This window comes from Pongo abelii, chromosome 8 (genome assembly GCF_028885655.2).
Source record: "Pongo abelii isolate AG06213 chromosome 8, NHGRI_mPonAbe1-v2.0_pri, whole genome shotgun sequence".
In the NCBI taxonomy this organism is placed as follows: domain Eukaryota; kingdom Metazoa; phylum Chordata; class Mammalia; order Primates; family Hominidae; genus Pongo; species Pongo abelii.
Window position 1 is genome coordinate 111139199 of NC_071993.2, and position 26700 is coordinate 111165898.

Below are 26700 nucleotides of genomic sequence, written 5' to 3' on the forward strand. Positions count from 1 at the left end.
TAAATGTTGTTACCAAAGGGGCTCAGCCTCTAGCCCAGCTGGAATCTCTGGGAAGAGGCAGAGACAGTTTGGTGAAAAAAACATAGGGGGTAGATGGGACAGCATTTTTGATAGAGGTATTTTATGTACATTGTAGGACTGAGCAAATCAGTAAGCATATTTATATTTTGGGAACTAGAGTTTTCACTGAAAACGGGAGACCTAAATATTAAATGAAGGAAAGAGAAAAGAACCCTGTGCTGTCGAATTGGAATTGAGTTGGAATTGGAGCTAACTGGATGTTTGTGTGTGTGTGTGTGTGTGTGTGTGTGTGTGTGTGTGTGTGTGTGTGTGTGTGAGAGAGAGAGAGAGAGAGAGAGAGAATGACTCCTAACCCCTATAGCAAAGAGCACATCTAGTACCCAGATCTTGGTCGTTAAATACCAATTGCCAATAAAAGGAATCCAGGATTCTCTAAAAAGAAAAATAGCTGATTTTTGGTGCCTAGAACATCTTGCTGTGTTAGAAAGGGAGAAAGTGCTCAAAAACTGATGAGGACACATGAAAAGGATACAGATAACAACTTGAAGAAGCTCCAAACACTTAGAACAACAGAAATAATAATGATAGTCACGGATTAAAACACATTAAGTTAGAGTATGCCTCTGGTAGGGCAGAGGAAAAACTCTTCTTTGCAGAAGAATACTAACTAGTAAGTATAAAATAAATGATAAAAACTAGGAAGGCACCATTTTGCAATCACTATAGTAATAATTGATTCAGTCAAGGTTCATCAATGGATGCCAAAAGACAGAATGAACAGAGAGTCAGATTCAAAATGTCACCCCCATAGATTAGCTATTACACACGAAGGAGAAAGAGAACTTCTATAATAAAGAAATCTGGAGAAACCTTCTTTCCAGTGATCATACTTAATGTTACCAACAGCGGGACTGACTGAAATTAGGAGCCTCCTGATATGATGCACCAAAGACACAGCATCATCTACTTAGTATGATTGTCAGAAATATTGCACCTAAATCTAATCATGAGAAACCAATCAAATTCAACTTGGGGGACATTCCACAAAAAAAATCAGCCTCAATTTTTAAAAAATGTCAATGTCATGGAACACAAAGTTGTAGAACTGTTCTGGATTAAAGAACATTAAAAACTAAGTGAAATTGATTAGTTTTTTGATAAACATCAACAAAAAAAGCTATGAAGGACATTACTTGGACAACAAGGTAATCTGAATATGGACTTAATTAGATAATCATATTTATATTAAGCTTCTTTTGTATGATAATTTTACTGTGGTTATGTAGAAGAATATTTTTGTTCTTAGGAGGTTTAAGCTGTATTATTTAGGCATATCATGATATCTGTGATTTATCTCTAACTATTCAGGAGAAAAAGAGAACAAATGTGGCAACATAAAAAACTGGTGTGCACAGGTACATATATATAATATATATAACATATACGTAATATATATGCTATTGGTACAAATATATGGTATACAGATGGTACTATTCATGTAACATTTATGTACATTTGAATAATTCTAAAATAAAAATTGGTGAAAAAAATAATCCAATGTTAGGGAAGGAAGTGGAGGTATAAAATGAATTAAGATTGGCCGTGAGTAGATAATTGCGGAAGCTGGACAAAGGGGTCATTATACTGTTCTCTCTATTTTTATACATGTTTGACATTTTCCATGATACAAGATTTTTTTTTAATTGAGAGAGAGAGAAATTGAAAACCATCAACATAGATTTTTTTGAGTTTTGCAGTAAAGGAGAGCAGAGACATTGAGTGATCCAGGGGGAAAGAGAGGCCAAAGGAGTTGAGTTTTTTCCTTTTCCTTTTTGTTTTGAAATAAATTTATACTGACCCAAATATCACAAGAACAGTAGAAAGAACTCTAGCATTTCCTTCCAGGAAATTTTTTTTAAATAAGATGAGAGATGTATACAATTATAGCACGTGTCTACACTGACAGGGAAAATCCACAGGGTGGGAAAAATTGATGATGCAGGAAAGAAGAGGGTAAATTGATGAGTAATGACATTGAACAGGTGAGATGGGATGGTGGCTAGTGCACCAGGAGAGGACCAGGCTTAGGTGGATGCTAGGCCATTTCACCCATAAGCAGCAGAAAGGCAGACGCCATGGATTCAGTGCAGCTGGCGGGTGGATGCAGCAGTAGAGGAGTAAGGGAAATCACTTTTAGTTGTCTCTCTTATCTTAGTAAAATAGAAAATAAGGTGAGAGTGAGTTGAAGGTGTCAGGTGTTGAAAGTTTGGGAGACGAGCAATGGGTATGAAATGGTACTCTAGGATCCTGCTACTTAAAGTAGGGTCCACTTGCCAGCAATAGCCTATTTGGAGTGCAAAATCTCAGCGTCCTTCTATTTTCGCAGAGCAACAATGAAATCAGAACCTGCATTTTTAACAAATCCCCCAGGTGATGCAGATTCACATTCAAGTGTGAGAGCACTTGGCTAGGGGAAAAATGGAGCAGCATTGCTGACCAGCTCTAAGGACCCAGTTGAGATTAAGGTCATAATTTTGAGTAAACCCAGTCAGCAGTTTTTCTTTATCCACTTCATGGGTGCAGGTGCAGAGAAGGCAGAGTATCGGATTTAATGAAGGCTGGGGGTTCAGCAGGTGAGTACGAAGAAGGTGCAGGGACGTGAGGGTGCAGGCAGTGGACTATCTTACAACACAAAACTGTGGAGTAAATGTAGTTGATAGGTCACTAGCCTTTATTCCTTAGGCATCTATACTCTCTAACTCTTTGAAATCTTTACTTCTTTTAGTATTACTGATTTTGGCTTTGAGTAAGAACCATTTTAGGTTAAAATATAAGGGACCCTACAGGGCCGCAGTGAATAAAAATGCGGACCCGTTTACAACAGATTCAAAGAAGCTCTTCATGAGATACAGCCACTAGCAAGCTGGCAAGCTGTCCTACCTTGAATGATGGTATGACTTTACTTCCTTCATAGAAGAATAAATATTATTTACTTGACTGCACATCATCATCTTTTATATCTCTACTGTAATTGTGAGCAATTTTAATGTGACAGTGTTTCCTTCTGATGGACGGGGATAAAAGTAGCAGAACTGCACTGTAAAAACCTTGAATTTGAGTTGTAAATAATGTACTGCATTGATTGTGCCATTTGTTCTTCAAACTCTTTTCTTGAGATGGAGAACAAATCAAGCAAAAGTATTACTGAGTTCAAATAAATGTACACAACACAGAGCAATACCTTGCTGTAACTTGAACATGTTGTAGTAGGTGTTCATTGAACACCTGAAGAATGAATGAAGGGCCAAATGAATTGTAATGACATGGGAAATGCTGAAATCAATAAGAGCTTTAAAAAAACTATTGTTATATGTTTCTTGGCTTTAAAATTGTTTTAACTCCTTAAATTTATCTCCACCTACTTCTCTAAATTCTCTTGAGAATTTAAGCTGAAACACTGTCCTTAAGCTATTAAAGATATCGAGAAAATAGAAAACATTTGAAAAGATATTTAAACAGCACTCTGGATATGGTAGGTTATATTAATTCTTTGCCTTCTGACCTTTCTATACTTATCTCTTTCTTCATTTAACTCCTTTACTTTTTTCTCATAATCTTTGAATTGTTTTCTTTCTTCTTCAGTCCACACAGCATCAGGTTTTGCCATGAAAGCAGGCTGAGGAATCACCTGAAGATATGAAGAAAAGCATATATTTCAGCTCAAACGTAAATGCAGTAGTACAGTAAAAGCTCAGAGTTTTTTTTTTTTTAAAGCCCTTTAAAAGGATACAGTCCTTCACAGTGGCAAGGACAACGACCTGACATCTTGGGCAAAAGATATTTTAAAATTTTACAACAGTTTTTCTGTGACTTAGGTGAAGGTGAGCAGGGCGGGATATACCTGGCTCTTAGGTGATAGACTCAGAGGGGTGTGTTGGTATCTTTATAGCGAGAACTACCCCTGAGCTCCAGGAACACCTATGTCAGGTATCAAAGAAAATGTTTACTGGTATATCTGGATAATTACCGACGAAGCAGTATTCCTGTCTTCAGTAGAGACTAAAACCACTGTAGTTACTTATTTTTATTGATTTGTTTGTGTCTTGTCAGATTGGAAGGCAAACCTGCATTTTCAAATTTATTATCTGTCTAATGTGGTACGGTTTTGGTTTTCTGAGATAGGGTCTTGCTCTGTCTCTCAGGCTGGAGTGCAGTGGTGTGATCACAGCTCACTGTAGCCTTGAACTCCTAGCCTCCTGCCTTGAATTCCTGGCCTCCTCACTTAGCCTCCTCAAGTGCTGGGATTACAGGCATAAGCCACCATGCCAGGCCCTAATGTGGTAGGTTTATAAGGTACTATGGAGGTTGTATAATATTTGTTGCTGTAGAACTTCTAAAACCCAGGTTTATATAGGACAAAAATAGTAAAACTTAAGTAGCTCTTTCCACCCCATTCCACCTTCCATAAGGATGAACAGAAATATCACCATTCTCAAAATATCTTCCTTCTTGACTTCCAGAACTCCTCCCATCATGTCCATCAGAGCTCGGAGTCTTGTGCTGGCACCCTGGAAAAGAGCCAGAATCAGAGAGGAATGCTGAGACACAGACCTGACATTCCAGGTGGCTCCAGAGGCAGCTTCCCACCCAACATTAGAATGACTGCATTTGGGATTGGGGAAGGTAGGCAGTGCCTGGAGGAGAGAAGGGGGAAGGAGGCCAACTGAGATTCAAGTGACCTCTGACCATGACAAATGTGTTGATGGGTTATTAAACCAAACTAGGAAGCAGTGTTCCTAAAGCAAAGAGGGTCTTAGGTCCTGTGTAAGCAAAGCTGCATGCCTGTATCAGAAGCCAGTGCTCCGCTTCATGATTCATGATCAATTCTTCTTTGGCTTTGTGCCACGGCTTAATGTGTTTGTGGGCTGTAATCTGAAAGAGAAAATGTCATTTCCTACTATTATTCTTACAAAATTCAAACTAAACTTTCCTTCCACATACTGGGAGGAGGCTAGAAGATACTAAGGGGATTAAAGGGACTCTGCAGACTTTGCACCCAATTTTCTGTTTTGGAATAAGATGAGGTCTAAAATGAGAGTTGGAAACATAGATCTTTACTTCTCTATTAACTCTCAAAGCTTGTGTCCACCACTAAAAAGATTGTAACAGGGAACCTGATAGATTAAGAAGGGGAGGGAGGGGGCTCAAAGAAGTGCCATCTAAGCCAAATTCTGAAGGATGGGGGTCCCAAGAGGTCGAGAGCTTGGGGCATTCAAGGGACTGTGTGAATGAAACTGTGACCAGAATGGAGCCAGGTGGGAGAGCAGCTGGGCAAGAAAGGGGGTGGGGGTGGGCATTTACGAGGAGGCTCCTGGGCTTTAGCCCAAGTGAAGTGAGCAGCCACTGCAAGGGGTGAGGCAGAGAAGGGACACAGTAAGTTTGGCTTGCAGCAAGAGCACTCTCCTAAATGTAGGACGGATTAGAGCCCAAGGAGAAGTAGGTACAAAGTGACTGCCCCAAGCAGGGCCCTCCAGAGAGCAGCAGAGTGAGGTCCTTGCTGTCACCTTGCTCCAGAGTTTTAGGTCACATAGTGAAAGTCTGGTTTAGGAAAAACGACTTGCTTAAACAAGTACAGCAGAGTGCACAGGTTAAGAGGATGAACTCTAAGGCATGATGGTTTGGGTCAAAACCCCCAACAATGACACTTACTAGCTTTGTAACTGTGGTCAAACTACTCAAAGTCTCTGTGTCTCACTTTCCTCATCTGTAAAGTGGAAGTAATATCAGTACCTACCTTATGATGACTTACAATGATAAATTCATTTCAATCCATCTAGGGCACCAGGAATGGTGCCCAGCCAACATCCAGCAGAGACTGTTAAAATCTTTTCTATTATTTCTAAACACCACTATTATCTTTCCCCCCAGGAGTCAAGTTGGTTTTATGTGAGAAAAGGTCTTTCTTTGAGTATTCTTTAGCATTTTTTTTTTACTTTAAAAAAATGAAATATTGTCAGATTTTAATTGCTCTCTTTAGGCATTTATTTTCAACTGCCTCTGTGCCAAAACCTTTAAAGAAGGCTGTCCAGAGAGCCCCTTTCTCTGGGATCCACACCGCCTGAATGACCTAGATCACTACTGGAGCTCCACTGGCCTTGTTCCCGCAATGTGACCCAACCACTCTGGGTACAGGCACTGGACCCCAGCTGGGCCAAGGAGCCCCTTCCCAAATGAGCTGGGAATTGGGACTAAGAGATTCTAATTCAGACCAGCTACTTTTTCATGTGGAGGAGATACAAAGTAGAAATTGCTAGAGGAAGTAGAAATGTAGAGTGATGTGAACTAAGAGATGAAGACAGAAGGCTTCTGGACCTCCCATGAGGCTCTAGTCTTTGGTTTCTGCTTCTTCCTGGGCTCAGTGTCCAAATCTTCCCTGGACTCCACAGGATTCGTAAAAGAAATTCTCATCATTGCTGAGGCTACATCACCTCTTTCTGTTACCTGCAACTGAGAGTGCTACCCAGTACAATCACTTCCCATAGAGTAACCAAGGTGAACAAATAGGAGCTGGGGAAAGTCTCCTGAGAAAGAAGGGAAGGGAGAACACAGCTAGCCAGTACCTCCTCATCTTGCACAACAAGTGTTCTCTCTGGCGTCTCACAGTCTTCAAATTCTGGTTGCCAGACTGCTTCTTCCAATTCCAGATCTAAAATAATTTCTCGAATTCGAACATTTCTTTCCTTCACGCGTGCAATTTCAAACTCTTTTTGTTTATATGCAGCGTCAAACTCATTATTGAAAGCAGTTTTTACCTTGTAAATGATATCCTGAAATATTAACATGTTACTGAAAACACATCACATATTATATCTTTACTGGTAACATGATCCCACAATTAGACTTTCCCTCCAAAATCATTCCACAAATTATCTTTTTTTTTTTTTTTTTTTTTTGAGACGGAGTCTCGCTTTGTTGCCCAGGCTGGAGTGCAGTGGCGTGATCTCTGCTCACTGCAAGCTCTGCCTCCCGGGTTCACGCCATTCTCCTGCCTCAGCCTCCTGAGTAGCTGGGACTACAGACGCCTGCTACCACGCCTGGCTAATTTTTTTGTATTTTTAGTAGAGACAGGGTTTCACCATGTTAGCCAGGATGGTCTTGATCTCCTGACCTTATGATCCACCTGCCTCGGCCTCCCAAAGTGCTGGGATTACAGGCGTGAGCCACCGCGCCCGGCCCCACAAATTATCTTTTAAGGAGGTAAAATTAATCTTTCTAGAATACTACTTATATTAAGTCATTTCTTGGCTCAATAATCTACAGTGGCATCCAAGTATGGGTAGGATTAAGGCTACCACATAATTGTTAGACTATAACCTACTTCCTGAAATGTAAATTGTAACTCCATGTGCAGGTTGACAAATGCTGAAGTGGGTGATGGGTACTTAGGGGCTCATTGGGCTATTCTACTTTTGTACAAAATCCACTATAAAATATTTAAAAAGCAATATACAGGATTTAAGTTGGCACATGTCTTTTCTTTGGAACCTGGGTTGGGGTAGATGTGGAAAAGAAGAGATAGTTTGTAGAAAGTATTTGGAGAATCTGCCAGAGAATCACCACCACACACAATACTCTTTTTCTATATGAACACATCATTCTCAGGTAGGAAAGAAACCTGCACTAGCCAGCTGGAGTAACCAATTCCTAAGGTGCCAGTGGGACCAACTGGATTGCCCCCACTCCTGGTGATGGGTCAACCCAAAGTGGCCTTTATGTTGCCTTGGGAGTTTAGTCTATGTCTATCCTACTGAAGATGAAACCATTAAAGCAGGGTGAAAAAAATGATCTTAACAGCTAGCACGAAAATTTCTCCTGGGCCGAAATTACCTCCTTGTAGGAAAATACCTTAATTAAAAGCAGCAAGAAGGTGAGACCCGGAAGGCAGAAGCTGAGCAACAAATGAGGTAACTAAATAGCTCTGAGTGTAAATGAACAGAAATTTCAGGGGCTAGAGCAGAAAAAGAAAAGGATAGGAAGAGAGAGCTAAGAACATGGCAGGAGACTAGAATTCAAATTGCAGACATGGCTGGAGGGTTTTCAGGAACAGGGATTGCCAGCATTCAATTTCAAACTATCTTCATTGGCACAATCTCAGTCATTGCATTTTCAAAAACCTTCAGTCAGGGTTTCTACATGTATAGATGTATTCTGAGACTGTTTGGTGGAAAGTTAAGGAGTAGGAGCTTAGAGCCAGAGGGACCCCACACCTTATCCTTGAACCCCAGAATTTACAGAAATTTAGAGGAAATTGTCTTTCCCCAGGTTAAGCAGATAGATAAACAATAACATCTTGATCTTACAAGGAAATCCTAATTGACATTTGGGTATACTGAGAAAACGGAATTCTAGTGTTTTCTTTTCTCTTTGAGCTTACTGAAGTTCAAAGCAGAATGGTTTGTGGTGTCAGCTGTTGTGGAATGTTCTTTCGAAAACTTGGTATCACAGTAACCTAGTCCAAATGGTTGAACGCAACTCTTGTACACAAGATCTGTCTAAAGGACATGGACAGTATCTGTATATTCCTCTATGTATTGTTATTTATTTGTTTGTTTATTTTGAGACAGAGTCTCGCTCTGTCGCCAGGCTGGAGTGCAGATCCAGCTCACTGGCATGATCTCAGCTCACTGCAACCTCCACCTCCCCAGTTTAAGCGATTTTCCTGCCTTAGCCTCCCGAGTAGTTGGGATTACAGGCACACACCACCATGCTCAGCTAATTTTTTAATTTTTAGTAGAGACAGGGTTTCACCATGTTAGCTAGGATGGTCTCAATCTCTTGACCTCATGATCTGACCTCCTTGACCTCCCAAAGTACTGGGATTACAGGCGTGAGCCACTGTGCCCAGCCTCCTCTATGTATTTTTAAATCATCATTTGATTGGCATTAGTTTTCAATGTGAGGTCTTGAAAGCCACCTAATGGGGAGTTCTAGAGATTTTTGAGGATAAAAAGAAAATTGACCCACTTTCAGTAATATAATTTGGTTGATTTTCTCTTCTCTGGAATGAAGCTCCAATTGGCTTGACAATAAAGAGGTATCTACCCCAAAATCAGTACTCAGACTACCAAGCAGGTAATTGGGCAAATTGCTATATTTTACTGTCTTGTCTTCCTCTTCCTCTTCATCATCCTCTTCGTGACGCTGTTTAACCAACATAACTCCAGACTGAGCCTCTACAATTTCCTTCCGTAGCTAAATGTAGAAAAAGATGACACAGAAGTTATGCAATAATAAGAATCCTCTAAAGGGAAATTTTGTGACAACTTAATTATTTCAACAATCATTTTAATTTGTTGAATTGTCTTGCCAACAACTGAATTCAAAGTGATGAATAGATCCCAGAACTGCTGCAGAAGAGATTAAAGCTTCAGAAACTGATAAACGATAGATAAATCAAAGGAATAAAAATTGTCCTGGATGGTGTGTAATATTTATATCTTTCTGTCAGTATGACACCTGCTTGTAAATATTTTGAGTCTTTTTTGGTACTTAAGTATTAAGAAATATATATTCTCTTTATATTTTACAAAGAAACCTGTTCACAAAGGACGGGTGGGTGAAGGTTAACAAGAATTAAGCATGCCTTCTTTTTGTTTCAGAAAAAGAGGGGGTGCAAAATTCTAACCAAAACAAAACTACATTAAAGGTCAGTGTTTTTTTAGTGGTTTGATAGAGATTATTGCTTAAAAAGTTGGGATTTAGGAAAACCATAATTCCATCAAAACAAATTCTACTTCATCCTTGATCAATTATCTTAAAATACAATCCCTAGTGACAAGGGAGGATGAAAAGGATACGTGTGGATGAAGACAACCTCTGTGCAGGATAAGAGCAAAACCCCAAATCTCATTTTTTAAGGTATATCCTCATATTTGAGGGCTAGCCAGTGTTGTATAGGATACAGGCTCCTTGATTTATTGTGTGGATATAGGCTCCTATAGTCATTAGAATATATTCTACAAATTAACAAGAAATAAAAATATAAATACATACAATACCTAAACTTAAATTATATCCCAACTCAAATCTGAACAAAAGAGACTCTAAAATAAAGCACATCACTTATATAAACACATATATATTTAAAATAGTACTTTAAGACACTCTGCTTCAATCTTCTTTTGCTGTAAAACTCTTTCCAATTCTTTCAGCTCTTCAACCGTGCGCGCTTTCATCGGGAAGTTTTCAACCACACAGGGGATATGAAAACACTTGGGGAAAAAAACGCAAGACAAAATAAATCCATTTGTAGCATAGTTGTGTGTATCTGGGGTTGAGTAGGGGATGTTTTCTATGATTAAAATTAACCCATAGGTTATCATGCATGAGTAAAATTGATAATGGAAATCTTTTTAAAAATAAAACAATGTATTCCATGAGTATTGGTATAAACTGTATATAAAATACTGTGCTTTTGTGAAGAGCTGATTTTTAGGTCAGTAGTTCTCAACTAGGAGCAATTTTTCTCCCCCCTTCTCTCCCTATCCTTTTCCCCCAAGACATTTGGCAACATTGTTTATTGTAATTACTGGAGGCGAACAATGCTACTGTCTCCAAATAGAGGCTAGAGATGTTGCTACATACCCTACAGGGCATAGAACAGCCCCCACAACAAGAAACGATCTAGCTCAAAATGTATGGCTCATGAGGACCCTGTTTTAGAGCAATACTCAATCACATAAAGTGTAGGGTGGCCGTATACTTCATTGTCCACATTGGGAGCATATTTGAAAGTGAAAAGGATGCTGATAATAGTTACTCTGGGATTGCAGACATGACCTGAGACTTTTGGTCACCCTACACAAAGAGGGAAATTATATTGGAGGGAATTTCAATGAGAAACAGCTCCTTAGAAAATGGGAAGGCAGGCACAGGCAGAAACATGAACCAGATTTCGTCTACCTTTCAATCTGTGTGAAATGTGAGTGAGCAGACAGCTATTAAGACCCAGATGCAGGGGGTGTCTGAGAGGAAAGGAGGAAAAGAATGCTAAGACGGATCTTCAGAAATGCTGGCTGGGAAGCACAAGGGGACTGAGCACAGAGGGAAGGAACCAAGAGACAGGGACACATCCAGGTGAGATTCAGTATAGGAAGGGGCAAGCCATGCTCTCAGTGCTTTGCTATGCCTGAATTTTCTTAAATTTATTTTTAAAACTTTCCTGAGCTTTTGATGACAATTCTCATCAGGTTTTGTACCTAGGGTTCTATCTGTTACCTTAAGAGCTCGACCTTTCACAGCCATTGAATTCCAACACTCTTCTTTGATAAGTTCAGCCAAATAGCTCTTGGCTAAGTTATGCATCTCTACATCATTTATCATCTTGAAGAACACAGACAAAGGGAAAAGACAAAAATGAAAGTGTGGCCTCAGAAATAATAATCTCCATTGTAAACTCACTAAGTAGTCATTAACTGCACCTTCAGTGGTAGAGTTTAGTTGTCTTTCTCCAACACTTTGAGTCACCTTGCACTGAGATGCACTTTCGGGAAACACATCTCTGCCTTTGAGAACATCTCCTGAAGTTTGTCTGTAGGCTTGGATTCTCTTCCTTGAGGACACACAGTACCTCTAAGGATGGTTGGGTTGCATACACGAGTGAAGTGGGGTGTGAGGATGGATGCATTGTGGTGGTGAGCTGCATGGCTAATGTGCACAAAGCCTGCTGGTTGGAACAGCAGGGAAGCAAAACCACTGAGCGAAGTCTTCCTGTTTTATTAGAGGGCTTGGAATTCATATTTTTAAGTGAAACTGCCAGATATCTAAATGTTGGCTGAAATCTTGCCAACACACATTTGAAGTGCCAGTTTGTGACCTCTGTCTGGGAGTCTTTACTGTACTTAATTCTTCTATTATTTACGTCCACAAGAAAAAGAACCCTCTACTACTCTTGGGGATCATACAATTTGTGTTTTTTTCCACTTAAAAACATGTTACTTCAGTTAGTTTTACTTGCGTACGTAATCCTATTGCTTATTATTTAAATAATTAAGTATTCCTATTTTAATAGAGTTTGCTGAAAGGCCTGGTGTGGAAGTGAGATCTAACAATCTTTAGTCCTTAGAATCCTCTTCAGGACCTTTGTGCACTTCATTTTGTTGGCAGAATTATTAGCAAACTAGCTAAGAATAATATCTTGCAGATTTAAAATGTCTTTTTTAGTACTTCTTGTGAATTTCTATTTATTTTATTGTCTGATTAAATGACTTTAATTTGCAATTCATTTCTCTTTGATTCTGATCCAGTGAGTTAATAGCTAATATAGTTTTAAATTATTTCTTTCTAAATAGACAGCTGGCTTGGCATATCAGTTGTCAGAGCCTGCCTGATTCCCAGCCCACTCGGCCCTCCTCTCTCCACTGCTGAGGCTGTTTGATCAACTCCTCCAAACTCAGTCCCTAATACTGTATCCAGATTGTCATTATCGGGCTTTGGTCTTTTTCCTATCATTGGGATCCTGGCCGGGGTAGGGTAGTAGCCTAGTCTCTCATTCACATCCTTGACTGGCAGGTGCCACTTACTCCTCCCAAGGACTAGTATTCTGATCCTAAACATGCTGAAAGCTCCTAAACAGCTGAGTTTATGGTACCATCTGCTAACACTGTTCTCTCCTGGGCCACTATTGTACCTAATCTGGTGTTAATATCTCTTCAAAGGCACAGAGCTCAAGAAAAAAAAATAAACAATATGAGGGAAACTAGCATATGGAAGGCCTTTCTCTGCACCAAATCCCGCCTCAGAGGATCAAGGAGAACTCTTGAGGGATGAGCATGAATTTGGTAAGTGGCAAGGAGGGGCATCTGGGGCAGAGGCACAGGGTGGCGGTGGGGTAGGTAGGATGAGTTTGGCAATGGTAAATAGTTCAGCGGGCCAGGGGAGCAGGTTCACTGTGTCAAGTAGTTGTATACAGCTTGGAGAGAGAAGCAAAGATACGGTGAGGAAGGGTGCAGGCACCGAACCCACACACATTGCTGAGTGGTCAAGATGAGTGGGCTGGGAGAACCTGGTGCAGAATAGCAGGGGGCATTCCAAGCCTGAGCCAAACCAGAGCCAAGGAGGACGAGCCTCCAAGGAGGAAGAGTCAGGATCTTCCTGGCTCTGATCTTAGCCAAGTGACTCTATCTCTCTAAGCCTCTATCTAAGCCTCAGTTTTTTCACATGGGGCAAACTATCACCTGCCTTTTTTGATTGTGATGATCAAAATAAATAACATTTAAAAAACTCCTAGATTGGTGCCTACCTCTTGTGATAAGAAAATGGGATTTTTTTCATAGCTGCCTGTTGCACAGTCAATAAAAAAGCCAAATTCTTTACCGCAATATACAAGCTCTTCAGGGGCTAGCCTCTGCCTACCTCCCCCACCTCATTCCATGAGGCTCTCTCCCATCCACGATGCTTCAGCCTTTCTGGCATGCTGTTCCTGGAATATCCAAGTCATTTCTGCCTGTGGGCCTTTGTTCTTGCTGCTCCCTGTGCTTGACATTCTCTTCCCTCAGATCTTTGCACAGCCAGATCTCTCTCTCCCTTTAGCTCTCAACTGAAATGTCAGCCCTTTGAAGTGGTTTTCTTTGACCACAGAAGTAGATCTCCCACATCTATCACAGCATCCAGTTTGTTTCCATCATATACTATGTAGAGATTTGTTTACGGCCTGTCTTCCTCAATACATTAGCCCCATGACAGCAGAAATGTGTCTGTCTTCTTTATCGTATTCCCAGCACCTAGATTAATATGCCCAGCACATTAATAAATGTTGCAGAATGAATGAAGGAATGATTATCCCAGGTAAATTTTATTGTACTAAATCAGTCTGTTGAGATACTCTTGTCCTAATTGTTATCCACTACATTTCCTCACCTTCTCAGTCTCATGTCATTCACTAATTTGACAAATCTCCTCATTTCTATATCTTCACCCCAGTCATTAATAAACATGTTTATCAGGACCAAGTCCTGGGGCACATGGTGGAAACCTCCCTCCTAGAGGCATCAGTCAAATAATCAACCTCCTCTTGGTGTAGTTGTTTAATCTATTATAATCCACCTTAACTGTCCTTGAATCCAGCTATCTTTCATTCTCCTGTGTTTTTATATTTGCACATTCAAAAAATTAACCTGTACTAGCAGGTTGAGAAAGAGGTAGCTTCAGAATATCCTGTGTAAAACACACTTAGGGCTTTTATTTAAAATAAAATCCATATGAGCAAACAATTTGATGTGACTGCCAGAAAATAATACAAAGGCTGAATTAATAAAAGTATAGTATGAATGGAGGTTTCAGTTTATGCTTTTCTCTACACTGGACAGAAAATAATTTGAATTCTTCTGTGGGTACCATATGCAAATATAATTAATCCAGAGGAAAACGGCATGATGATGATGAGGCTATTGAAACTATAATATATGATGGTCATAGGAGCTGGGATAATTAGCCCAGACAGGAGAAGATCCACAGGGAACATGGAAATCTCTAATCCTCTACCACTCTCAGAGGGGCCATAGAGTAGGAAGTGCTCAAAGAGTAGAAGGATCAGTGAGTACAGGAAGAAAGATTTCAACTCTAATTAAGAAAGGGCTTACTAAACCAGAAGCGTCCAAAGCTGGCATGAGGTGGCTGAGAAGACTTCCAAAAATGTTCAAACATATGGCTGACATGAATGTTATGGAGGGGAAGCAAATGTCAGATGTCTGGCTGGCCTAGATGTTCTCCCTGCTCCTAACCCCCAAATTCGATGATCCTCTGATTCATTACACTTATATGTACTACGTTTGCTTTATTCACATTATACTGGAAAAGGTTTTGTCGTATTCACATTATTATGAAAAAGTTCCCTTTCCTATTATCTTTTTACTTCTTTCATCATAACTTTATGGTGCTTAAATTATACTTTTTCATACCTTTGCCACTTCTTCCTGACTTTCATCATGAAGTCTTTCTAGTTCCTCAAGATCCAGACCAAATTCCTGTTGGTCTAATTTTGCAATATTTTCTAGTTTGTCATTTTCTTCCATCATATTCAGAATCTGAATGTTGAAATAAAAAAGGGTGGTGACAAGTAAAGAATTAAACACTAATAAGATAATTTTCTTAGTTTCTTTTAGGCAGCAAACAATAAAAAATAGATGTTCTATTTATCAAAATGTACTACTAAGTAAATAATTAGATTATGGGCTTATTCTGGTTATTGAAGTTTTAAGGTTTCATCCTTAAAAACTCTTTCATCTAATAAGAAAAACTACAAAAATATATAAGCTCATCATTTCATTCAATGATATTAAAGCACTGTTGCTAGTTTGAGGTACACTAACAGCATTGTAGTTATGTGTTTTAAGAGTCTTTATCATTTAGAGATACATACTGAAATAATTAAAGATGATATGATGTTTGGGATTTACTTCAAAATAATCAGGGGAGGGGTAATGGATGGAAGCATTGGTGAAATGATATTGGCCATTGGATGTATTATATTATTCTCTCCAATTTTGTATAAATTTGAACTTCTATACAATAAAAATTATCTTTAAAAGTTCATAACTTAAAAAATTCAGGGGCAAAGGATACACACTACAACACATATGACAAAATATTAATGTCTTTAATATATAAAAAGCACTTACAAATAAACAAAAACAAGGCAGACAACATGATAGAAAAAATGGGACTTCAGTTTCAAAATGGTAGACTGAGAATGAGTTTAACGATTTTTCTTTTTTGCTCCAAAATATAAAATTAAGAGAAAAGAAGTATAGCATAGATAAACCCATTACTACAATGAAAAGGAAAAAAGGAATACAATCCTTCAGGAGCATGAAAACTATAACAACTGAAAGATGGAAATCAGATGGATCAGCAGGATGCATCACACCCCTGAATGCCCTCAGCACAGCACTCAACAGCAGGTGGAAGCTACACCAGATACAGGAACAAGGGTTTACCTAAGAGTGCTGGCAGGTTGATTAGTTGGGGGTGCTGCATCAGAAACAGACAGTAGAACCTGCCTGTACCCCCACCTGGTGAAGTTCCCTAGGGTCCAGCAGTAGTAACTGGAGTGTTTGTCTCCAGGTAGAAGAAACTGGAATGAATATTTGGATGGGAGAAACAGGGCAAGGTCCAAGGAATCTGTTAGTGGCTAGAAAAAATAGAGAACAACGCCCACCACACAATGGGCTGCCAAGACACTTCCCAACACCACCCACTCCTTCTCTTTTTACTGAGAGCAGACAGAATACCTGCTAAAGTCAGATCTCCTACACTTCTTCCAAAGCAGACTGAGCTGGTGTCATGGAACTATAACGGAGCTTCAATTATAAACACAACCATGAAATAATAACAATAAATCACTAAATATTTGGGGAACAACAAGACCACTGGAGACAGACAATAAATTCAACAAATAGAAGACTTGTTGCCCAAAAGAAAAGAGTTAATTAAGCGAGAAGGGTATAATTTTACAGTAACTAGGGATGCAAAATATTGTATTTCATAAAAAGAATCATAAGACAAGAAAAATAAATGAAGTATAAAGACTGATGAGAGAAATATGTTATTTTCAAAAGATATGATAGTCTACCTAGATAATCTAAGACAATCAAGTGACAAAATAGAACTAAAAAGAATTCAACAAGGTGGTCAGAAAAAAATCAATAACATTCACATATACCAATAATATATACCAATATATAACATATGCCAATTGTATTAGTCTGTTTTCATGCAGCTGAAAAAGGCATACCTGAGACTGGGCAATTTACAAAAGAAAGAGATTTAATGGGCTTACAGTTCTACACGGTTGGTGAAGCCTCACAATCATGGCAGAAGGTGAAAGGAAAGGCATGTCTCACATGGCAGCAGACAAGAGAAGAGAGCTTGTGCAGGGAAACTGCCCTTTGTAAAACTATCCGATTTCCGGAGGCTTATTCACTATTGCAAGAATATTATAAGAAAGACCTGCCCCTATGATTCAATTATCTCCCACCAGGTCTCTTCCACAACACATGGGAATTATGGGAGCTACAATTCAAGATGAGATTTGGGTGGGGACACAGCCAAACCATATCACCAATGTAATAGAAAAATATTCCATTCACAAAAATGGTATAAACTATAAGATACCTAAAATAAACCTAATAAGAAATTTATACAAAGTCACTTTCAGAGGAACTATAAACTTTCACTGGAGATTACCTTTTTAAAATTGAATAAAGATAAATAAATACGTAATATACACATATGTAAGTATTATATATTTAGTGAAAACATAACTGGCCAGGCGTGGTAGCTCACGCCTGTAATCCCAGCACTTTGGGAGGCCGAGGTGGGTGGATCACGAGGTCAGGAGATTGAGACCATCCCAGCTAACACGGTGAAACCCCATCTCTACTAAAAATACAAAAAATTAGCCGGGCGAGGTGGCGGGTGCCTGTAGTCCCAGCTACTCGGGAGGCTGAGGCAGGAGAATGGCGTGAACCTGGGAGGCAGAGCTTGCAGTGAGCCAAGATCGTGCCACTGCACTCCAGCCTGGGCGACAGAGCAAAAGCGAGACTCCGTCTAAAACAAACAAACAAAAAAAACAAAAAGAAAATATAACTTTAAAAGTTACATATTTTAAAAGAAATAAATATACGGGCCTGGTGCAGTGGCTCATGCCTGTAATCCCAGCACTTTGGGAGGCCAAGGCAGAAGGCTAGGAATTCAAGACCAGCCTGGGCATCATAGGGAGACCCTGTCTCTTCAAAAAAATACAAAAATTACTTGGGTGTGGTGGCGCATGTCTGCAGGCCTAGCTACTTGGAAGGCTGAGGTGAGAGGATTGCTTGAGCCCAGGAGTTCAAGGCTGCAGTGAGCTACGCTTATGCCACTGCACTCTAGCCTGGGTTACTAAGCAAGATCTTGTCTCTAAATAAATAAATGAAAGATGTAAATATATAAATATACAGATGCTCCTCAACTTATGATAGGGTTATGGCCCAATAAACCCATCATGAGATGAAAATATCATGTCAAAAGGGGCATTTGTAGACATGATGGGCTGCGAAAACATAAAACACGATATCCAAAAAATGCTGGCAACACAGTACCCTTCAGAGTATTCATTGTTTACCTTCGTGATTGCATGGCTGACTAGGAGCTGTGGTTTACTGCTGCTGCCCAACATTGTGAGAGAGTATGGTATCACATATTGCTACTCTGGGAAAAGATCAAAATAAGCCTGCAGACATAAGCCACCATGCCCAAGTTTCTACTGAATGTGCATTGCTTTTGCACCATCATAAGGTCGAAAAATTATAAGTTGAACCACTGTGAGTTGGGGACTGTCGGTATATATCTTAATTCAATTTAAAAAATATTCTTCAGTAAAGTTTTATCACAGATATTGATATATATATATACTAAAGTTCAGAGCTGGCAGATAAATTCTCCTCCAAATCAAACTATAAGCAATATATTCTCAATCAAAATCAAATCAGAGTTTTTCATGAAGTTTGACAAGCTGATTTTAAAATTCCAATGGAAAATTAAGTATACATAAAAAGGCCATTTTTTTTTAAAGAAGGGCAAAAGGAGAATTATTCTCAAGATACAAGAACTATTATAAAGCTATAGTAATTAAAATAGCTTGGTATTGGCTCAAGAAAAATCAATATTCAATCTTAGAACAGAGTCCAGAAACAATCTTATATCCAGGGATTGATAGAGGAGACACTGCAAATCAGCAGAGAAAGGATAGTGTATTAAATAAAACAGACTGGGGAAATGGGCTATTTATTTGAAAAAATAAAATTAGAACTATATGTCATACCATTCACAAAAATAAATTATAGGTGAAATCAAAGAGTATTAGAAGAAAATATGTGTGACTTTGAAAGGCCATTTAAAATCAGATGTAAAACCTAAAAGTTGTAAAGAAAATGATCAATAACTTGGATCACGCCATAATTTTAAAATTCTGCTTTATAATAAAATTATTTAAAATTTGGCACATTATGAAAGTTAAAAGACAGAAAGTATTTATAATAGGATGAGCCATATACTTTTCTAGAAAATATTTGTAGGTTGAGCCATATAAAACAGCAATTGCATGAAATTCCACCTAATAATAAGGGCTACCTTTAGATATGTCCCATTCACACTTCCACGCTCTTCTCCTTTCCAACTGACTCAAATGAGATCGAGCAAGGCAATCTTCGAAGCCCTGAGTTGAAGATAGCAGGGTCTCCAATGGCCTGGGTCTCTGAATGACTGCATGGAACAGAGCAGCTGCTGAGCTAAATACCCACCCAGGATGGTTACATGGGAATGAAATAACCTTCTCATCACTGTGCCACTATGTTTTTTTGAGTTTGTTACCATAGGCTAGCTAACTCTAATTATCATAAATACGTATAAATAAAAAATAAAAATAAAGAACTCCTATAATCAACAAGAAAATGACCAATTATCCAATAAGGAAATAGGCAAAGAATATAAACAGGAAATTCACAAGAGAAGAAATACAAATAGTGTTTAGAGTTATGAAAAGGTGCTCAGCCTTATTAGTAATCAGGAAAATAAAAACAAAGGCCAAGGAGATGATTTAAGAACTTTTTCTAAAACCGAGAGACAAAGGTTTCCTATTAAAATGCCCATCGAAGTCTACCACATGAAAGAAGAAAACACCTAGGGTCCTGGTAGGAAAAGGTAACACATTCAAATGGGAAAACTGAAGAGAGAAACTTAAAAGATTTGGCAGAGTAAGGAGAGCCAGGAACACATGATAAAGCATTAGGCTACCAACTGCGGAAAGCCATCTCTGCTCCTAGGTCTGAATGGCAAGGGCTGGGAGTGGTTAATGAACCTGGAGAGACCCACAAATGTAGGAGAAGGATGGCAGTCATTGCCAACTCATAACCCTACAGGGAGGAAACTGGGAGAATGAGGACCCTGGTCTTAGTCTCCTGCCCTGCAATCCATGCTCTGAGCCCCAAGAGGCTGGCCGTCATGAACAGCAACAATGAGGTTCTCCTGATGATGCCACTTATTGCCTAAACCCAAGAGAAAGCCAGAAGGCAAGAGAGTGCATTGCTACTGTCCATAAAGGTCAGCCTCTCGGGGATCAAAGAAGAGTGGAAAAGGGAACAGAGTCTTGGTTTGCACCAGCAAACCTAGAATACCCATCGAACATATCAAGGTGCATAACTGTACATTTCCAAACACTATGGATAAAGAGAGGATCCTATAAGTCTCCAAAGATAAAAATCTGGTTACCTACAAAGAATTGGGAGTCAGGCACTGGATTCTCTGAATGAAACACTGGAAGCCAGGAGACAATGGAGCAAGCCTTCAACATTCTGAAGGCAAACCATCAAATGGATATGAATGTAGGATAATCACATTTTAAGAAAAACCACGTCTCACAAAATGTACCTCCCATGTACCCTTTCTCAAGAACAGAGCCAAATAATCTGACAGGTCTAGCAGCAGGGCATCATTCACAGTGGATTCCACTTGGGTGGCACCCCAGAAGCACAGGTGTTATAAAGGATGTTCCCAAGCATGGCGCAACACAGCAGTCCTGCATAGGAAGCTACTGAAGGATACACACCAAGAAAACAAAGAAAATCACGTGGGACTCAGGAAACAGGAGCTCTGACTTAGGAGGCAGATCTCTAGGACAGCAGCCATACACCTGGTCTACAGACCAAGAGCAAGGTGCTTTGACTGGAGCTGGAGGATGGAAAGCTCTAGAAGGGAGGTTGCCCAAAAAATGCACTCACAGATTGATCACTTCAGGTATTTGATTGTATTGAGAAGAATTTGTTAGCATTTTGAGTTTGAATAGGTCATAGAAAGGCTTACCCAAAACAAAGGCAACTATTAATTCTAAGAAAAATCAAGTTGTAAAAGCAGAAATGTAATAATAATATACCATGTGGCTCAGCATTGAAGAATATTCAAATAACTATCATAATGTGCATTCCAAGCATGGATTTATATGTGTGCTATAGTGGGGATGGGGAGGAGTAACAAGCATAACTACTCATGTTCCATACCAGGACGCCCATAGTTAGCATCAAAACAGAAATATCAAGAAATAACAACAGTATTAAGAAGACTATTTAGACAGAGACAAACAGCCCAAATGAAAAAGTAGAAAGAAGAGAAAACAGTTACCTCAGGAGTACAGGAATCAGTCAAGAGAAGTAGGGCAGTTGCTGCTTAAAAAATATTATTTTTAACTACACAACTCAGTATTATATAATCTGTAACAATATAAATGCATAACTTTGATAAAAATCAGTATTATAAAGACAAATAAGACGGTAATTTGGGGGAAGATGGGGAAAACCACTGTTGATATGGAGTGCGAATTGGAGAAATTTTATCTTGGTAAAGAACCTCAGAAAACTGAGCTTACAAGCAGAGAAAAGGGAGGTATAGTTCCTCAGGGTAGAACAAAATTAAGTTCAAAAAGTAATTTTAGAACCAGGGCCAAATGTATTAGAATAAGAAATTACAACACTTACAGTTTTGGAAAGTGATTTGATTCCTTGTTTTATCTCTTTCCTTTTCTTGGAAAACAGATTAACCTCCTTTTTGATGGCCTGAAACAGAACAAGTGTATCACTTAACAAAGCAAGAGAAATATCAGACAGAGAGAGAGAGAGAGAGCAATTCTCTAGAAACAGAAACTAAAATTTGTAAAGACTAATATAAAAGTGTACACGAAGTAATACCACTGCAGTACCTTGCTTAAATCTAACTGCTACTACGTAAGTGACATTAAAGCAACATGAAACTGATGTCAATTATATGGCCAATGGAAAGAAAATAATTAAGTAGTGAAAAATTAGTGAACAGTTGATTAAAGAAAACCAGCATGCACTTTTATTGGGAACTTGAGACTAGATCAATAGGCTAAATCCAGACACGAGCTGTAATCAGTCGGTCGCCTTCCTGAACAGCTGCAGCCACAGCATCCCTTCCCCTGTTCCTGGTCCACAGGACAGAGGAAGACAAACATCCCCTAAAACTCACTCCACGGTGGAGTACCGCAGTTCATTCTTTGCGGTGGCTTACCTGGACACCATTGTTGGGTTGCATGTCAGCCTACATACAGTACTTAAAGCTCATATAACTTGATCTACATGATTGGGCTGTGTTTAGGGTGTTTATTTGCTTTCAGAAAAGTTACACCTGTATGTTGTAATGCTCTGCCAAGTGGTGTCTCATTCCATCTTCTAACTTTCCAGTAGGTTTCCATAGGAAACTAATCTATTTGGTGCATCTACAGAACACTATTTCAAATCTACCCCATGTTTCACAAATACCTCTTGGCTTTTTTGTTGTATCCAAGGTATTTCCTTCTTAACATCAGTTAGAACTAATTCATCTTGTGATGAGTCAGTGCTTGCCTTCTGTTTCTGATACATGTTAGAAAAAGACAGACACGTCTTAAAGTTAAAATTCATCAAGTTTTTCCCCTCCCACCCTACCACGTGTAACTGTTTGAATTCCTTTGCATTTGTTGCAGTTTTGAAAATAATCTCAAACATTTTGTCTGCCCAAGATGTAACATTTTATTCAGGTAAGTCCCACCAGTCTGCCCTTGTATTAGCCACAGCTTCCACTGAGGAAGCAGAGATGATCAGACCAGTCGCACTGTCACCACTCTTTGCCTTCTTTGTTACTGTGACCCAAATGTTCCTGCCCATCAGGGCCTGTGCCACCATCTGTGCTTAGGATCTTTCTTCTTCTTTTTGAAGTCTTAATACTTAACAAAATTTTTTTTCAATGCCATCTCCTTCTGTATCATCAATTTCTCCCTTTTACAGGATCTTTCCCAACAGCATCCAAACATGCTCTACTATCTCCTGTTTTAGGAAAACTACTCTCACTTGACCATCACATTCTTCTTCAGCCACCACCCTATTTCTTTTTTTTTTTTTTTTTTTTTTGAGACGGAGTCTTGCTCTGTCAACCAGGCTGGTGTGCAGCGGTATGATCTTGGCTCACTGCAACCTCCGCCTCCCGAGTTCATGCCATTCTCCTGCCTCAGCCTCCTGAGTAGCTGGGACTAAAGGTGGGTGCCATCACACCTGGCTAATCTTTTGTATTTTTAGTAGAGACAGGGTTTCACCACGTTAGCCAGGATGGTCTTGATCTCCTGACCTCGTGGTATGCCCACCTTGGCCTCCCAAAGTGCTGGGATTACAGGTGTGTGCCAACCACCGTCCCCGCCGGCCCACCACCCTGTTTCTATGCTCCCCTTTGCAGCAAAATGTCTTGAAAGAGTTTGGGATGCCACGCTCTCCTGGTTCTCCTGTAACCTCACTAGCTACCCCTCCTCAGGGTCCTCTGCATCCCTGAACTCTTCTCCTGGCTCTCCAGAAGTTGCTCTGTCCTGGTCCTCTTCTGCTTCTTGCCATTCATGCTTCCATGATGTCCTTACCTAGTGTTATGGCTTTAAATCCCATCCACATGCCCTTGACTCATATCAACATATCCAGTCCCTACCTCTCCCTAGAACCCAAGATTCATCTATCCAACGGCTGAACTGGCATCTTCACGTGGATGTCTAACAGGCTTCTCGAGCTTAGTGTGGGTAAAACTGATTTTGAATTCCCTTCTTTCTCTTCATAGCTGTCCCCTTCCCCCAGAGTCTGCCCCATCTCCATGAATGACACCATCTTCTACATAAATGTTCAAGTAAAACAATCTAGGAGTTCTTGGGCCCTTTCTTTTCCTCTCTCTCTACGTCCATCAGTGAGTTCTATCAACCCTACCTCTGAAACCCACCTGGAATCCACCACTTCTCTCCTTGGCACAAGACTCCTCTACCTCCATCATTGCTACCTGAACCTCTGCCTTAGCCTCCTGAGCAATGTCCCTGCTTCTTATCCTTCTTATCACCTACAGGAAACACTCTCCTCATAGCATCAAATAGTCATTTCAATAATGTCAATTATACCTTGTTAATCCTCTGTTCAGAACACCTGACTCAGTTCTCATTACATGTAAAATAAAATTCAAACTCTTTACCTAGTTTACAAAGCCCTTCGTTACCTGGTCTCCTCCCACTTTGAAGACCTCACCTCCCACCACTTTCTCCCTTGCTCGCTTCAACTGCACAGGTCTTTTTTAGGTCCTAACATACCACATGCCAAGCTCTTTCCCCCTCTGCCCTGAATACTCTTGCTACCCTCCCATTGTCTTTGCATGGTGGTATTCTCTTTTAATTCAGATCTCAGCTTAAATGTCTGCTTGGAGAGGCTATCCAGCCCAATACTATCACATCAACCTATTTTTATTCGCTGAATAGAACTTGTTACTATGTCATTGTTTCTTCTGCATTTGCTTGTTTATCTGTCTCTCCCTGCCCATCTCCAACCCCCAATTAGGATGTAAACTCCATGGAAGCAGAAATTTTTCTTTCTTGTTCATGGCTATATCCCCCACAGCCTAGCACTCTGTAGGCACTCTATAAATATTTGTTAATTAAATGAGTGAATACTGCTTTTTAGCTAGACACTTCCTAAATAATATCTGTAATATGAAAGTATAGAGAGACCATTTTGACCAAGCACGAGTGTGGGTAGAAGATTTTTTTTTCCAGGCAAGCCTGGATCTTGTACTATGGTTTAAATGAGATCTGAAATGTAGTATTTGCAATTGCTTTGAGAAAGGCTGAATATTTTCTCTCAGACGTAGCTTATTCTCTTTTTGAAAATCATGGGATACCTGGATAAAGAGAAATATTACTAAATATCTGCTTAAAGAAAACCACAAACCGAAAACTTCTGATTTACAAAGAAAGAAATGTAAGCAAGCAAGCTAGCCATATAGGAACTCAACTGTGTGTTCAGAATCGGATCCCAAATCTACGGAAACTTTTGGTGTTGTGCTTAAATAATGATTCTCCTTGTCCATGGTGCTGCTCAGGGAAATTAATAGTTTCTGGTAATAGTCCAGAATTTCACTGGCTAGGTGTCCTCCAAATCGCCTATATTAATAAAAAAGAAAACACAGAGGCTACAAAAATCATAATTTAAAAAATCACATTTAGCTGTATTATTTTCAGGTAACTAACCATTTCAGTTTATAGGTAACTAACCAAGGAAATATGTGGACAATTCTTCACAGTGCCTTGTGGAAACTTCTTCAGTGCCTACTTCTTTTTCAGGATTTCTTTTTTTTTTTTTAATTTTTATTTTTTAAAGAGAAAGGGTCTTGCTCTGTCACCTAGGCTGGAGTACAGTGATGTAATCACAGCTTACTGCAGCCTCGAACTCCTGGGCTCAAATGATCCTTCCACCTCAGCCTCCAGAGCAGCTGGGACTACAGGGGTACACCACCATGCATGGCTAAAGGACTCTGTTTCTTACAAGAGAACCTTTCATGGGTTCCAGGCCATGACAAGCTTCTTGACCTTTCTAGGGTACCCTCTCCTCACACTGTCCTCATACCCTTACTCAGCATGCCCTCTGTACCTGCCCTGGCCATTGCACAGAAGAGCCAGTGCACTGGCTGAGCTCTCGGAATGCACCAGGCAGTGTGCTACTTCACACACATAATCACATGTGGCCCCCTCATCACCCCACCCTGCATTGAGAGTGGTATTGTTACTTCCACTTAATTCACCAGGGCATTGCAAACTTTGGATGCATCAGCATCACTGGGAGGGTTTAAAAACAGATTCCTGGGCCCCACTTGCAGACATTCTGACTCAGAAAGTCCAGATGGATCCAAGAATATGCATTTCTAACAAGCTCACAGATGCTACAGACCCCCTACCTTAAGTAACATTGTAACAGATGATTTAGAGGGGTTGTCATATGCCAAGGTCACAAAGTCAAAAGTCCTAGACCATCGTTTTAAACCCAGCTTTGTTTTGAGTCTGAAGTTTGGGTGATTACCAATGGATCAAAATGTCCTTCTTTTTGAGCTGCATAAATAAGGCTCCAGCACTTGTTTGTTGTTGCCTGAGATAGTATTTGTTTGCTGGTTATAAACAATATGTTAGGACTTACATAATGAGATAAAAGTTAATATTCTATTCAGAATCCCATGTATAAAATGGGCATGATGATGCAATCCTCAAATGAGTTTTTGAGGTAAGTGGCTAGCAAAATTGTTATGATACAAAATCTCCACAACATTTAACATTTTCACAATGTTGCAGAGAAGGGCCATATTTTATTACTGCTTTGATCACAGGAGGTATCATGAAATATTATTTTTTCTAAAATGAATTGCATGATTGAAACCACCTTTGCAAAGATTACGGCAGTGAAAGAAGTCTAGCATGGCTGACTCCATCTTGTTTCTAGTCTCACAGGCTGGATGTTCTTGTTCATTCCTCCTAACCGTGGGAGGAATTTAGTTTATAGTTTAACTTGGAAGCAAGGATGATAATAGTACCTCCCTAAAATGGATCCCCTCCTTGTGTGGGGACTGAAACTGTCTTTGACATAATCTAAGCAAAATCTAATTAGGAAAGTGTGTGTATATATACATACATGTATATGTCAGGGATAAACAGGAGTTTTTAAAGTTATCTGAGGGTCAGAATTGTCCACATTTCTTATGTTATGAGAGATAGGACTGATCACTCTCAGATATATATTAACTATGTCTTTTTAT

The 26700-nt window shown here is 39.6% G+C and overlaps 1 protein-coding gene across 15 annotated transcripts in view; it reads right to left on the bottom strand.

Moving 5' to 3' along the window:
• Positions 1-26700, bottom strand: part of CFAP43 (cilia and flagella associated protein 43) — a 140204-nt gene that overhangs the window by 27469 nt on the left and 86035 nt on the right. For 12 of the 15 annotated variants that reach the window (XM_054522822.2, XM_054522821.2, XM_054522813.2 and 9 more), the window contains 11 exons: positions 24913-25060; positions 22389-22481; positions 21585-21662; positions 14979-15104; positions 11299-11403; positions 10176-10292; positions 9046-9273; positions 6642-6848; positions 4864-4953; positions 4509-4589; positions 3584-3709 (listed from right to left, as the gene is read on the bottom strand). In XM_054522822.2, coding sequence (XP_054378797.2) covers positions 3584-3709; positions 4509-4589; positions 4864-4953; positions 6642-6848; positions 9046-9273; positions 10176-10292; positions 11299-11403; positions 14979-15104; positions 21585-21662; positions 22389-22481; positions 24913-25060 — 1399 coding nt within the window. The remainder of the gene's footprint in view (positions 1-3583; positions 3710-4508; positions 4590-4863; positions 4954-6641; positions 6849-9045; positions 9274-10175; positions 10293-11298; positions 11404-14978; positions 15105-21584; positions 21663-22388; positions 22482-24912; positions 25061-26700) is intronic. The other 3 variants (XM_054522814.2, XM_054522815.2, XM_054522817.2) reach the window with 3 other exon arrangements.